At 40.9% G+C, this 14,920-nt stretch overlaps 1 protein-coding gene across 1 annotated transcript in view; it reads left to right on the top strand.

Annotated features, from left to right (window-relative positions):
• The first annotated feature begins 251 nt into the window (after positions 1 to 251).
• The window catches only part of Pappa2 (pappalysin 2), a 360,123-nt gene continuing 345,454 nt past the window's right edge, over positions 252 to 14,920 (top strand). Inside the window, exons 1-3 of the mRNA XM_041662449.1 lie at positions 252 to 256; positions 309 to 374; positions 957 to 1,104. Of these exons, the coding sequence (XP_041518383.1) occupies positions 252 to 256; positions 309 to 374; positions 957 to 1,104 (219 nt within the window). The remainder of the gene's footprint in view (positions 257 to 308; positions 375 to 956; positions 1,105 to 14,920) is intronic.

A 14,920-nucleotide genomic window follows, 5' to 3' on the forward strand; every position in this document is an offset into this window, starting at 1 on the left:
TTATGTTTAAAGAAAGGGACTCTAGCTGATGCCATTATACAGACTCTTAAATCTGGCTTCTTTTTTTTTTGAAAAGATTTCTTTCTCTTTCTTGAAAGAACCTATTGTCTCCATGACCTGAATTATCCAACTCCCACTTACTCCTCTCCACAGTTTGTTTTGCTTGTATATGCACAATGTGGTGGTTTTTTGTTTTTTTGTTTTTGGACAGAATTTTTTTGGAGGAAGAAACTGGACCCATTTAGGTGACAATGAGGTAAAATAAGATCTTACTCCTTTTTTTGCTTTCTATTTCTTTTTTCTTGAAGACCTGCCGAGAGAGCCCGGATGAAAGAATCTGAAGACTGGATTTGGCGGTATGGGATATCCATGCGGTAGCGGGCAGGAAGAGGGGCTGTGGGTATTTACAGAAGAGGTTTGGATCTAGATCAGCTCTCACTTAGCAACTGACCAGATAGTTCTTTGGTTTCCCAGATGTATTCATGAAATTTGTTTCTTTGGGAAAGTTTGTTTTGTGTTGGTAGATGTCTAGGTTACTTTTCTATTGTGGTGTTAAAACACCAGGGCCAAGGTGGTTTATGAAATAAAGTTTATGAGGGCCCCTGGTTTCAGAGGGTGAGTCCCCGGCCATCATAATGGTGAGCCTGACAACAGGCTGGCAAGCATGACATTGGAGCAGGAACTGAACGCTCACATCTCACTCGAGAAACACAAGGCAAAGAGCTAACTGGGAATAACGAAGCCCAGTCCCAGCGATACAGCTTCTCCAAAAAGGCCATAGCCCCCAATCCTTCCCAAAAGTCTCTCCCAACTGGGGTCCAAGCATCCACATAGATGAGTCTGTGGGGGGTCATGCTCATTCAAACCACCGCAGTAGGAAGCATGCTTTATTTCACTGAGTTGAGTTTTTAGTGCTTTGTATTCACTTTCTTCGACACTCTTGCATTTTTCATCAGCTGCTGTTTGAAGTATGGAAATACCAAAAAGCCTTCCTGGTTTAATGAGCAGATTCAAGGTTTCCAGAGCACACCAGCCTTACAGTTTCGATCCTTATATCATTTGGATGTTTTAACTCCCGTAGAGATGAAGAAGATGTTGTATCAGGTAATCTGCTCAAGACCACAGACTAGGAAGTCACAAAGATAGGACATATGCCTTGCTCTTTAAGGATATTGTTTTCATTAGTATTTCAACAAACACCTTGTTCAGGATCACGTTTCTTTGCTTGCATGCCATTAAACATGACTTCTGCTATTTACTCTATAGGAAATTCTCACAGCTTTACATTTTATATTTAGGAATAGAATATTTAACCCATGTATCTAATTATAAAATTTCAGGTGTTATGCCAGGCTTATTTAATAAACACTCCTGTATATATTTATTTAATTCCCCTTTAAAAATCATGGAAAAAAATCCCAACTAGGATCCAGAAGCCTAGCATGGTCTACATAAATTTGTCTCATCTCCTCCTTTACAAAACATCTTTGCTATTGTTTCTCTTCCTCCTTGAAGCATTGTTGTGAGGTTCAAGAACTTACATTCTTTGGATGTCTTTCTAAAGCATACATTGCAGTGGATACTATCATATTTTGTGGTAATATGAAATATTCATGGAATGTGCCTATTGCCTTAAAGAATTTTTGTTGAAAATAAAGAGTCTAGCTCAGGAAGGTTTGGTGACGTGAGCTTTTGTTGTTCAGGTGGCTGGTTGGTCAACTTCCTTTACCTGCTTTTGCCACTGTTTGCAAGGACATGAAAATAATGAATGGCTCTTATGCCTTTAGTGTGAACAAAGAAAAGGAGCTGGAAAAATCTTTGAGGAAGGCTGTGCTATGGAACTATAAAGACTCTTTCCAGGTTCTTATTGGTATAAACAGATGTTTCTACCACATTTGAGTTTGAAGGAAAGCTTGGCGTCCTCTTCATGATAGTGTGCAATGAGCTAAGTCACTTTTCTCCAGGAGACCAGAAGACTCAGGACCTATATTCTGGATGATTCACGAATAGGAACTATATACATATAGAAGGTTGACATGTAGGCAACAGACTATTTGATTTTCAGAAAAGATATGCAAGAAGATAAAATACATCAGTGAGACAAAAGTACAAAGAAAATAAACTTAATTCAAGTAGAAGAAATGTTTAGGAGAGGAAATTGCAAGAAAAAAGGAAATGTTCTTGGGACTGAATAAAGAATCTTAGAGTAAAGGAAGTCCCTTTTCACCCTGTGACCAGAAGGAAGAAGCTCACACAAAAGGGGTCTTTTCCCATTCACTGTTGGTGTCCAAAACAAAAACAAACAAAAGCAGGAAGTAAAAACAAAATAAAATATTAATTCCATTCCAGAGAATGGGAAAGTAAAGTCCAGGTTTGAAAATTAACTAACCAACCTGGCCACTTATTGGTTTGGCTAAGTTGTTGGGGAATATTATTTTAAGGTGTGTGATTTTTGTTTACGCTACATTTGTTTAACTCTGTGAAGCTGTGTTACTGTGCCTGTCTAAAACACCTGATGGTCTAATAAAGAGATGAATGGCCATTGGAGAGGCAGGATGAAGGGTAGGTGGGGTTGGCAGGCAGAGATGATAAATAGAAAAACTGAGGCGAAGGAGGAGCGAGAGAACAAGGAGAGGAGGACATCAGGGGCCAGTCATTCAGCTGTACAGTAAGCCACCGAGAAAGAAATAAAGGTATGCAGAAATAGAGAAAAATAGAAGTCCAGAGGTAGTCGGAATAATTTAAAGTTAAGAAAAGTGGACAGGAAACAAACCAAGCTAAGGCCAGACATTCATTACTAAGAATAAGTGTCTGTGTGATTTATTTGGGAGCTGAGTGGTGGGCCCCTCAGAAACGCAAAGGGGTAAAACATCACACAACACTAAGCCACAAATATAGAAGAAAGACATGATGGGCTCGGGAGGAGAGAATGCAGTGACTAACTGGAAGAATAGTCACATATTTTCTAGAAATGGTTGAAGATTTTGAAAGAAATATGACGCTGTCTCTTTCTGGTCCTTCACAGCTCTTCCTGGTTATAGGTCATGTCAAGGCTTACCAACTGTCATGACGCGGAGGCCACCTAGCCTGTAAATGGTATGATAGTGGGATCTGTGGTGGATTTGAGGTCATGTAGGTGGCACATTTTGTATTTAACAGGTGTCCTCTGGTCTAGTCCCTAAGGTCTGTGAGCTACAAACATTCTCTTCTTGAAGATAAACAAAGTTGGGGTGAGAAAGAGTTTAAGCAGGCTCTCTATTTATTGTTCTGGTTAACGACAGGGATGGCAAGGAGTTTAAATTAGTTTTGGAAGGCATGAGGAGCCGAGAAAGAGGTTAATTGCATTAGCTTAATATAATAACAGAATAATAAGTATAATAAAATGCTGCTTGGTGAAGGGTGGAGGAGAGCAAGCGCGAAGTCTAGTGTGTTTCTATGAAGCTTCAATTGGTGTTACTGTTTTGTGAAAAGGTGAGTTTTGTTGTTTGTTTGTTGTTTTGTTCTTATTTTACTATTTCTTGTCTCCCTCTGTCTGTGAACAAAATTCCATTCAGAAAGTCACCCACAAACACGCCAGCCTGGCAAGTTTTAGGAGAACTGAAAACATGGCCCTAGAATAAAAATATTGTACATGTATATTTTTTTTAAATCAGACTAATGTAAAGGAAATGGTGGTGTCTTCAGAAGTGGAGTTTTGATAGGTCAAAGAGTTATCTCCCCCCAGCCATTTTAACTTTATGTTCATGAGAAAACCAATCAAAATTTCGGTGTAGGAACTTTGGGAGGGGCTGGTTTAAGCCCAACACTTCCGTTTCTCTGATGAAAACCTCAGTTGTCGAACAGATCTTGTTTGCATGTCTAGGGAAGGCTTCCCCCTTAAGTCCTGTGTAGGGTTGCTAGTTCTGAGCCAGGGGCACCTTGCTGAGGCCACGGGCAGTCCAGACCATCCTCTTTCCTGCGTCCATAGCCCCTTAGAAGAATGCTGAGGTTTGGGGACTCCACCCTGAGGTACCCAACAGTAACTTCAAGGAGCTAACCAGGAAAATACAGTTAAAAAGAATTCGTCCCAATGAGCTTGTTAAAAAACTGAACCACAGCTTTGGCAAGGGCAGGAACCATTGTCTGGAACTTGTTTGTGGACTCGCAAAGTGTTCTAGGATTTCTCCATCCCTCACCCACCCCTCAGAACAGAGAGATTAGCAACAAAAGATAGATTTTCAAAGCCCAGCAGAGCTGTGATTTACACTCTACTTAGAGACTGTCAAGAAGGCTTCTTGGTAGGATGTAAGGGGTAACGGCCAATCCCTGTTCTAATGGTCCTCCTGGGACTTCTGCTGTGGTGTGTGTGGAAAGTGGGGTAGTGCTGATCCAATCTCTATCTCTTGCAAAGACTCCTTTGTAGTCGCTTTTGACTTTGTGGAAACCACCTCCTACCAAAACCAAAATCTGGGTTAAAGTGCTATCAACCATCTATCATGGGACTCTGGATCACAGAGTAGAAATGCCCCAAATTTGCCCTTTGAAAAACCTCTCTGGAATGAAGATGATATGTTTGGAACATGTTTAGGAATGAAAAGTACTTCTGGGGACCCCAGGAAGTTAATGTGATTCAGGGACCTACCGTCAGCAAAAGAGTTGGGTGAAAGCAGGTAGTTCTCCACAAGTTTCTCATTAACGGGACTAGGGTGGAGGGTGCAAAACCACAGGGAAAAAGTGCAACAGGTGGGGATCAGGTGTAGAAGCACTGAGGCGCTTGGATTTATCAACTGCAAATTTGAACTTCTAGGTATACACCTCAGAGGAACACAGCAAGCACGGGTACAAAAATGCTTATAGTAATATTTGTCATAATAGCCAAATCCTGGAAACAACACTAATGCCATTGACAGTAGAAAGGATAAATAAATCACGGCGTTTTTACACAATGGAATAATACACAGCAATTAGAGTCAATGATTTACACCTAAATGCAATGACACGGATGAGTCTCAACAAATAAGGTTGCGCAAATGAAGCCAAGCACAAAAGAACTCACACAGTATGAGTCCATTCATTTAAAACACAAAAACAGGCTAAACTAATCTATGGTGTTAGAAGTCAGTAGAGTTTTAACTCTTGGACTGGGTGTGTATGTGCAGTTATTAGACAGGAACACTAAGAAGCCTCCTGCTGTGGCAATTAGACTCAGTTTGCTCATTTAGTTTGTGAAAATTCATTAAGCTTTACAGACTCAGGCATTTTTCTGCATATGTATTATACACGGGCAAAGAAGAAGCATAAACAAAGGACTGGTCAATTTCATCTTATTATGTTATTGCTTTCCAAACTCCAACCTATGAAATGTTACTTAGGAAAGGCATTGCTATTACTTGTTGGTGCTGGTGGCTAGCTCACAGTAAACCTATCTACACAATCCAAATTTTAAAAAAAATTCAAATAGTACAAAAACTAAAGCTAAAAGTTTAAGCTTTCCCATAAGTTAGCAACACTGCTGCTCCTCACTGGGCTACACCCTTTTGTCCATGCATGATTTTAGATGACTTTGTAATAAGTCCATTGAGTAGGGAGGTGGTGAACATTAATTTTTTTTTTGCAAGAAATTTTTTTTAAAGCGGATTTTTTAAAGAAGAATCTTGTGTAACCCAGACTGGCCTCATACTTATTATGTAGCTAAGGATGGCCTTGAACTTTTGATCCTGTTACTTCTCGTTCTGAGTATTGGGATTATAGACATGTGCCACCACAGGTACCTTAAAAACAAAAACAAACCCTTTCTTATCGATGCATAATATATGGAGATTAATACTTCTCTTTTGTCAAAAACCAATAAACTGAGACATAACACTTTCACCTACTTCTGGAACATAGTATACATACAGTATATCACTGTAAGTATACAATCTCTAATGATTAAGTTAGGAACATCAGCCAAAACAAAACAAGAAAACAAAACCAGAAAAACACAAAGCCATTCCCGTGTTCCATTTGCTTCTCTACCCTTGTTGCCTCTTTTCTCATGAATGCCTACTTTTACTGAAAACTTCTCTGAAGCTCATTGTATCATGGCAGAAGGTCACACCCTCTTCCAAGACCTCTTCATTGGTTCCCAACTTCCCTTTAGAACTCAGAGTCTTAACAATTTTCCTAGATCTGGACTTCAGCAGATCCTTTTTAAGGATACTTTAAGGCTAAAGAAAGTGTACTTTTCCAGCTAGAAGATCATGTAATATGTATTACTCAAAAGCTTTGTGTTGTTTTTACCTGTGTCTGTCTGTCTGTCTGTATGTCTGTATGTATGTGTTTGTATGCCACATGTCTGGGGTACTCATGAAGGTCAGAAAAGGGTATTTGCTAATTGTTACTCATTTGTTTAGTTTTATATAAAAATTATATTGCAATCTTTGGCATGCCTTCCCTGCTCATCATAGACTAGGAACTGAACTCAAGGCCTCTGGAAGAGCCCCTCAATTACTGGGCTCTCTCTCCAGCCTTAGAATATATGTTCTTGTATATAGCAATAATGTTGTTTTAAGAATTTACTTTTAGGAAACAGTAAGAGTTAGCAGACAGTATTATTAAAACCATTGCTATAGCAGTAGTCATACTTATAGAAAATGGCATTTATTAAGAACCACTAACAATTCCAGGTGGTGGTGGCACATGCTTTTAATCCCAGCACTTGGGAGGTACAGGCAGGCAGATCTCTGTGAGTTCGAGGCAGGCCTGGTTTATAAGAACTAGTTCCAAGACAGACTCAATGCTACAGAAAAACCCAGTCTCGAAAACAAATAAACAAACAAAAAAGAACCACTAGCAATTGCTTATCATGAATGTGCCATGTTCTTTCTCAGTTCTGAGCATCCCACTACCCAGTTCTCTGGCTGAAATCGATTCCTTTTTAAACATGCTCACCTTCAACTTTGCTAATTCTTCCTTATTTGTTTTATATAAAAAAAATATATTGCAACCTTTGGGATACCTTCCCTGCTCATTATGGACTAGATAAGTGTTGCAGTATATGTAACACTCTCTACCTCCTTAACCATGCATTATGCTTATGGTTTAGTGTTATTGCTTTCCAAATAATTTCTACTTCCCGCAAGATTCTGAGACACTTGAGAGACGAGACCTTGCTTGCTTTGTTTCTTTAGAGTCCAAGAACCTTGCCTGGGCCATCAGAGAAGACTAACCGGTAACCTTTGCTGCTATCATTCTCCTGCAGCACAGTTCCTGACACTGGCTGATGTGTTCCTGTCTGAGACAGGGTATCAGACTCAGGCTCCTTAGTACCTGGGACTTCGGTGTTGTAATAGGAGCAGCGGGCTACGTTCCTGGCACCCGGCCACCCGCACAGCTAGTTTTACCCGAAATAATTACACAGAATCTGTATTCTTTTAAACACCGCTTGGCCCATTATATCTAGCCTTTTCTTGGCTAACTCTCGCACCTGGACTAGCCCATTTCTAATAATCTGTGTAGCCCACGAGCTGGCTTACCAGGAATGTTCTTTACCTGTGTCTGCCTGGAGTGGGAGAATCATGGCGACTGCTTGACTCAGCTTCTTTCTCCTAGCATTCTGTTCTGTTTATTCCTCCCACCTATGTTTTAACCTATGGGGCCAAGCAGTTTCTTTATTACTTAACCAATGAAATCAACAGATTGATATATGACACTCCCACATCACTTTGGAAATGTAGGCTGAGATCTTTAGATTCTTGATTTTAAATTAATATAACAACTCTACAAACTCTACAAATCCTCATGGGCTGGAAATGAAATTGTGGCTCTCAGGCCTTCAGTGAGGCTGATAGCTAATAAATACCAGGGTTAAGACAGGAATTAAGACTTTACATTATTGATACCACTAGAGCAGGAGTTCAGGATATTGGGAAAGGTGGTAGAATGAACTCAATTTTTCATGTTAATGTGGCAGAGAAATTTTGACTCAATTTCTGAGATTGATGTCTTGACTTATTAAATCCTAATGTAACAGGTATGATGAAGTAGATGCTGTTTCTTTTTCTTCCATTTTAAAAATAACATTGTTTTTATTTTATGTGTCTTAGTATTTTGCCTGCGTGTACATATGTGCATTGCATGCATGCCTGATGCACAGGAGGTCAGGGGAGGATGTCAAATCTCCTGAACCTAGAGTTACAGAATGTGGGTCCTGGGAACCCAGTCTAAATCTACAAGAGCAGTGAGTGCTCTTAACAGCACAGCCATCTCTCCAGCCCCCCTTTTCCTTTAAAAATCTGTATGTATGTCATGTGTGTGTTTAAATGTGTATACGTGTGTGTGTATGTGTGTTTGAATGTGCATATACATGTGTGTATTCGTATATGCATGTGGAAACACAAGTTGACATCAGGTGTTTTTTCTAATTGTTCTCCACTTTTATTGAGGCAGGGTCTCACTGAACTCAGAGTCTGTAAATTCTGGCTGGCGTAATTAGTCACTTTGGTGTGAGGATTCTCTATCTTCATGTCTAAAGTCTTGACATTACAAGCAGCTTTTTTTTTTTTAAAGTGGGTTTCTGGGATCCAAAGTCTGGTCCTCATGCTTGCAAAACATACTTTGTCCTTGGAGCCATCCCTGCAGCCTCTCTTTCCTCTTTTACTTCATGAAATCCAGCTCTAGTTAAGGAAATCCTTACACCTCTTCCCTTAACCACACACAATAAGTGTTTTCCTGAATGCTTTCTCTATGACTGTATTGATTAGAAAGGGGGGTACCAAAGATGAAGAGTCATGCAGTCTGCCCTTGTCAGCTGCTTTTTCTTCTAGTGGGAGGACCCAGGTGGAAGTAAATAGTGCAATGCCTTGTCACCAGTGGACAGCTGACTTACTCTGCATCTGCTCTCTCTTCTGGAGATGGCAGTCCAAGTTTTCTCCCCAAGTGATTCCTTGGCCCTTAGCCCATGTCAGATGGGGACTGGCTGGTCAAGGGTCAGGCAGACAAAGAGACACAGGCCCTGCTAGGCAGAACCCTCTATCAGCTGGTCACTTGTGTTGTCTCTGGAATGCCATGTTTCAGGATAGGACAAGGTAATAAGGCGGGATATGGGTCCGTATTTGGATCCGATACAGGAGGAGTAGCTTCCTTCTGTGTAGGATGTTAGAAAGCAAGAAATGCCGGAGACTTGTTCCTGGAGAACATCTGGGTGAGATGGACGCTGACCCTAAGGAAAGTAGTCCCAAGAGTCCATGGCATGAGTTGACTGCTTGCTGCTGCATTAGGAGTATTTTCCTACAATGTTTAGAGCTGGACTTTATTAAATTAAACATAAAAATAGCTGACTCAAAGGGTTAGTGTGCATAAAGGGTTAGTTAGGGCCATGCGCAAGCAGGAGGGAAAAGAATAAATAAGTCAGGTGGTCTCTCAAGGTCACAGAACTGTAATAACTTACCCAAGGGAAATCCTACAGTTTCTAAGGATTAAAAAAATGCCCTTGAACTGCTATGTCAAATTTTAAAAAGATGATGATTCAGGGAGAAGTCACTCTATCAGACAGAAAATCGTAACCACAAAACCACAAGCGCACACAGTAGCGAAAACTATGTAACACAAGAAGAATAAGGGGATTGTGTAAAAGAATTAAATTCCATGTAATTGTGTAAAAGAATTGAAAGTAGACCATGTTTATCTATGGACCTCACCTCATACAAGATAGTGCTGTGCCACAAATATATGTCAACGGGTTGTTTGAATATTGCGTAGGAAAATTGGTATAATACAGAGGAAAAATAGATTCTTAGAAGAAGCTAATAACATCCTAGCAGAATTAGACATGAATTAGACAGGAACATAAAAGCTCCTGGAAATTTGTGAGCTTGGGGTAAGTGAGGCTGTTTGAAGTACCATCCACACAGCAATCAGCTCAGGTATTTAGTTACAGCCAAAAGGAGGATTCCTTTTCAGGAAAAGTAGACCAAGCCAATAGACTGACTATAAAACAGTAATTAGTGATTGATATCTCAATAAAATAATGACTGTTAGTGGGAATAAGAAATTCACAGAGGGATACTGAATGACCAGCAAGTATGTGAACATTCACTCAAACTAAGAAGATGAATGAAAATAACAATGAAATATTGTTTGCACTCATTAGAATGGAAAAGTTATAAATAGTAAGAGAAGGACTGAGGACTTAATTCAGAGGCAGAGTGGTTGCTTTGTGTGCAAGACCCTGCGTTTTATCTAATCTAAGACATGGTGGTGAGAACCAGGAGGTACTAGAACTCTTGAACTGTGCTGGCAAAACACACCCCAGTGTACCCACTCCAGAGAATTATCTGGCAGTAGCCGGCTAAAGAGGTGTCTGTAGTAAGCACTGTGTATAGTCTGGGAGCCCCAGGTACGAGAACATACCCCAGATAAGTGTTCCACATATAATCAGAAGGGACATATACATGGCTGATCACAGGGGCATTGTTCATGGAGGCAGGTGATTAGAGTCATGAATGTAGAAAGAAAGAGAGAAAAGAAAGTAAAAAAAAAAAAAAGGAAGTTCATCATAGAATGCCCAGCCCAGCATCAATTCAGTCCATCAAAATCATAACTGTATGATGACTTTTAATGGTAACTGTGTATACTCAGATGCATATAACATATCATACGAATATATCAGACACATTAACACAGCAGATTTAGATAGGAGGAAGGGGGATAAAGACAGAGGGACTGAGGGAAATGGAAGTGGGATCAGTGTAAAAGAGAACACAATAGTATGTACAATGACTACACGCCAATAAAATGTTTGACTGAGAGAGCCTTGTGAAGAGAGATAGATAGTGACAATGGGTTATGAAGCAAAGAGTATATGATCAACCCAACTCTCTATTTTAGTTTAAAAAATTACAATTGAGATTAAAGTTTTTAAAGTGCCTCTGAGGATCAGATTGTCAGGAATATGAGCAGTCTAGAACATGCCCTTGTGATGTGTGTGGGTAAATCCTATGCATAATGCCAGTCTCCTCCTGCCTGGGAGTGTCATGAAACCCAAAGCTCCTGAACCTGACATGATGGTGCTTCTGCTGGCCTCTCTGTTGGAAGAGTGGAAGTCTATCTTATTTACAAACCACCCTTGAACGCAAGACAATGTGAGGCCGGCGGCTTTGCTTCTGGGGTCAGACAAGAAGCAATTTCTATTTTAGTTTATAAAGCAAACAAGTTGTTTGAAATCAGTTTTCTATTATCTAAAATTGTTGGCTTAAAACAAGCACTTCTGTCTTTGTCATAACCTTCAGTTAGGGAGTTCCTAAAATATTCAGGATTGTGCAAACTTGAGCTGTCTTCATTAGCTTATGCAGACTGTATTGAGTCTACTTCCTAAAAGGGTATTCTAATTATATCTAACACTTCTTTCTGGTGTTTGAACCCAAGTCAAATGTATTCTTAGAGGGCACAAAAGTCCCTACACAACATAGCTGCTAACATATGGTCTCTGTTCTACCGTGAAGTAAATTCTGCAAACATACAAGTAGTATGAAGGTCAAAGATTTGAAAAATGTGATCAGAATATTCTAAGGACGTATTCAAGAAGGTGTCCACTGTATCTCTACACATGTCTTCACATCTGAATTGTAGTGCTGTACAATTGAACATACATACACACACACACACACACACACACACACATACAGACTCACACTTTGTGGTTCTGGAAGCTGAACCCAGGGCCTTGCACATGCTAGACAAAGCCTCTGTCATTGAAGTACACTACCAGCTCTCTTCATTTTGTTGAATTAGGTACCCAAGCCAAGAGGGATGGATGCTGTAATTCCAGTACTTAAAGGGCCAAGGCAGGAGGAGGATCTTGAATTCCAGACCAGCCTCAGTTAAATAGTGAAATATTGTCTCAAAACCCAACCCAGTCCAGACTAAACCAAAGCAAAACAAAATCCCCACATTACTAAAAACCAAAAATCAACTCTATGCCAAAGAACCCCCATTTAAGTTAGCTGTATTATAATGTTTTTCACTAAAATGCCCTATGTACTGACATCAACGTATGACCTGCAAGAAATGAGAGAGACAGAAAGAGCAGGAGAGAGAGAGAAAGAGAGAGAGAGAGAGAGAGAGAGAGAGAGAATAACAAAGAATTAGCAGGGCAAACAGAGGGGAGGGAGACACAAGAATAAGCCAGTAAACACGTTAGCACCAATAACACTGTTTGAAACCTAATAGAGAAAAAGACATAGAGGGTGGGTCGGAAGGAAATGAGGGAACCACCATGCAGCTTGTGGATACAAAGCTGTGGGCTTCAAGTGCAGCTCAGGGTTTTGAGGGCAGGGTGAGATGGTTGCTGAGAGAGCTGGCCTGGAGAAGAATCCCCCACAAAGTTTTGATAGGGGCACCAGATTCCGAACAAGTCACAGTGGAGAACTCCCTGTGCTAAGCAGCTGCTAATGGGACGCTGCCCCTTCTGTGTTGGAAGAGGTTGCAGGGAGAGCTTCTGCAGGAACATCCTGCGTGGAGTGGAAAACTCCATCCCAGACCCAAGGAGGCCAGAAGGATGCTCGTATATGTGAACGAGAAAATTGTGGCCAAAAAACCAATAATACAATGAGGAAATCCACAACCCTGCGTCCAGGGAAGCTTGGTTTAGCAATCATTGTGAGCGAGTGGAACCAGCTCAAACAGCGTCAGCAATTTGAAGACATCTGGTCTTTATTTTTGGACTTTTGTACCCTGAAGAGGATTACGGTTATGTGATGGAGGGCCCATTTAGTTTTGTCAATCTACAGATTTTTTTTTTTTTATAATGGAAATCCCTCACACTGAGAATAGAACCATTTTCTCCAGAGTCTCTTTGAGGCATTCAAACATTAACTCTTTATTCCCCACAGTGACTTTCTGACCTCAAGAGAGACTCTTTTAGGAGAGAAGTTGAGTCATTGAGGAGATTTTTTTTTCCAAAGGGTAATCTAATAGTTGGTGGGGCCCCCAAGAACTTCCACATCCAGCAACTGCCAAAAGCAAATCTTCTGTTCTTGCTAAACCCCTTGACCTTCATTTCTTTGCTCTTTGCTTTGTCTTCTCTTCCCTGTTTGTCTTTAACTCCCTCTAATCGTGCATGTTCTAGGAGAAAGTACTCATGGGCTAAGGACATCGGAGACTCAGTCTTTCCTGCCCACTCCTGCCCTTCATGTTCTTTGGCTAACTGCCTTGTCTCCCCCTACTCCAGCTATGACCCCATGTTTCCCCACTTCTTCACCCTTGTGCCCCCATCATTATTGACCTTCCCTGTTTCTGTCATTAATACCTGTGTTGGATTCCATTGCCCAAGGCTCTGCTGGGTTCATTGACTATGCCAGACCATTTGTAGCAGGGCTGATAATGGCCTAAAAGTGGTCCAGAAACTTCCCCCTTGTCGTATAATAATTTCTTTTCCTTTCTGGGCTTTCAATGTCAAAGTAGTTCTTTAGGATTCTTGTACCTAAAAGGTGGTCTTTCCTAAGATTCCCTTCTCATCTTTCTGTCCACTGAATTCACCTTTATAGCATACTGTTTCAGGCCACGATTCTTACAGACTGGTTGGGATAGTATCTCTCTCTCTCTCTCTCTCTCTCCCTCTCCCTCTCTCTCTCCCTCCCTCCCTCCCTCCCTCCCTCCCTCCCCCCCCTCTCTTACAGTTTAGGAGCAAAGGCACCAGAGAAGGCAGGTGGCAAGAAAGGAAGGAACGTTGTAACCTGAACTGAGGTACTCGATCTATGGAAAGGCCCACAGGGCACCAGTGATATTTCTGTGCAGTAGGGAAAAATCCATAGACTTTTTAAAAAATGTATTATTACCTTAATATATCAGGAGCAGGCACTCTGCTATGCAATTCCTGAGGCTTTATGGATGGCTGGGGTTAATGGTTTGAGGTGTTATTCTTTTCTATGCTTCATTAATCTCAGGAAGTGCTTGTGTTGCAGTGGTTGTTTGACCTCATTGGGCCACAGTCACACCCACCCTTTTTACTCCAGCTCTAACATGGGTACCCAGGCCTGAGACATGCTAGCTCTCAGCTCTTGCTTAGGATATACCACCTTTCTGGGTGCGTGAGCCTACAAATGACATGATGAGTTCTAGATACAATTTTACAGCTTAGTTGCTTCCTTTGTTGATCTGACTCCATGGCCTCTGTCTACTCATCACTCACACTCACAAAAACTTTTGGAGGAAAAGATGCAATTGGCTCTGTCTGAGAAGTGATGAGAGCAATCTTCCTCATATGGTGAGTGACAGAAGAGCCCTTTAAGGGGCCAGAATCAGGAGAGATGGCATGTTCGCTCAGGAACACATGCGCTCTGATGATGAAAATGCATACTCTGCAGGGGTGCTGGCCAACTTTCTGTAACTATCAAATTACTTCAGACAATTGACTTACAGAGAGGAGTTCTCCATCTCATATTTTTGGAGATTCCCACTCATGATCAGTTGTCCCTGTTGTTTTAAAAGTTACTGATGAGGCAGCTCATTGTGGGAGTCTGCATAGTGGGGAAAAACTGTCTACCTCATGATGAAAGAAGGGAGAAAGAAAGAAAAAGAACCCCAGTGGTGGCATTCTAGGACACTCCCAGCATCCCAGTGACCCTCAGTAAGCCCCAGAAGATTTTAACCACAGCAGAGAGGAAAACCGTGACTTCTAAAAAGGCAGTTACATAATTAATGAAATATAGAAAGATATTCTGTATTTCTAAAGAAAGATCTTTGATCTTTCTGCCCCTCCTCCCTTCCTTCCATAAACAGCACTGGTTCTGCACTTCCCATGCCACCTGTATCCTGGAGACAAACCTAAGAGCAAGGGTTCCTTCAAGTTTTCTGCGCTTGTATTTGTAGCATCTTTGTGAGAGGTACAGACATGCATCAAGAAACAATTTTATATTTTTAGCTACAGCTTCAATATCTGGTTTGCAAGATGTCCCTATGG

The sequence above is a fragment of the Microtus oregoni genome, unplaced genomic scaffold, assembly GCF_018167655.1.
Source record: "Microtus oregoni isolate MIOR12 unplaced genomic scaffold, Mior012 000013F_ref0000133, whole genome shotgun sequence".
Taxonomy (NCBI): Eukaryota; Metazoa; Chordata; class Mammalia; order Rodentia; family Cricetidae; genus Microtus; species Microtus oregoni.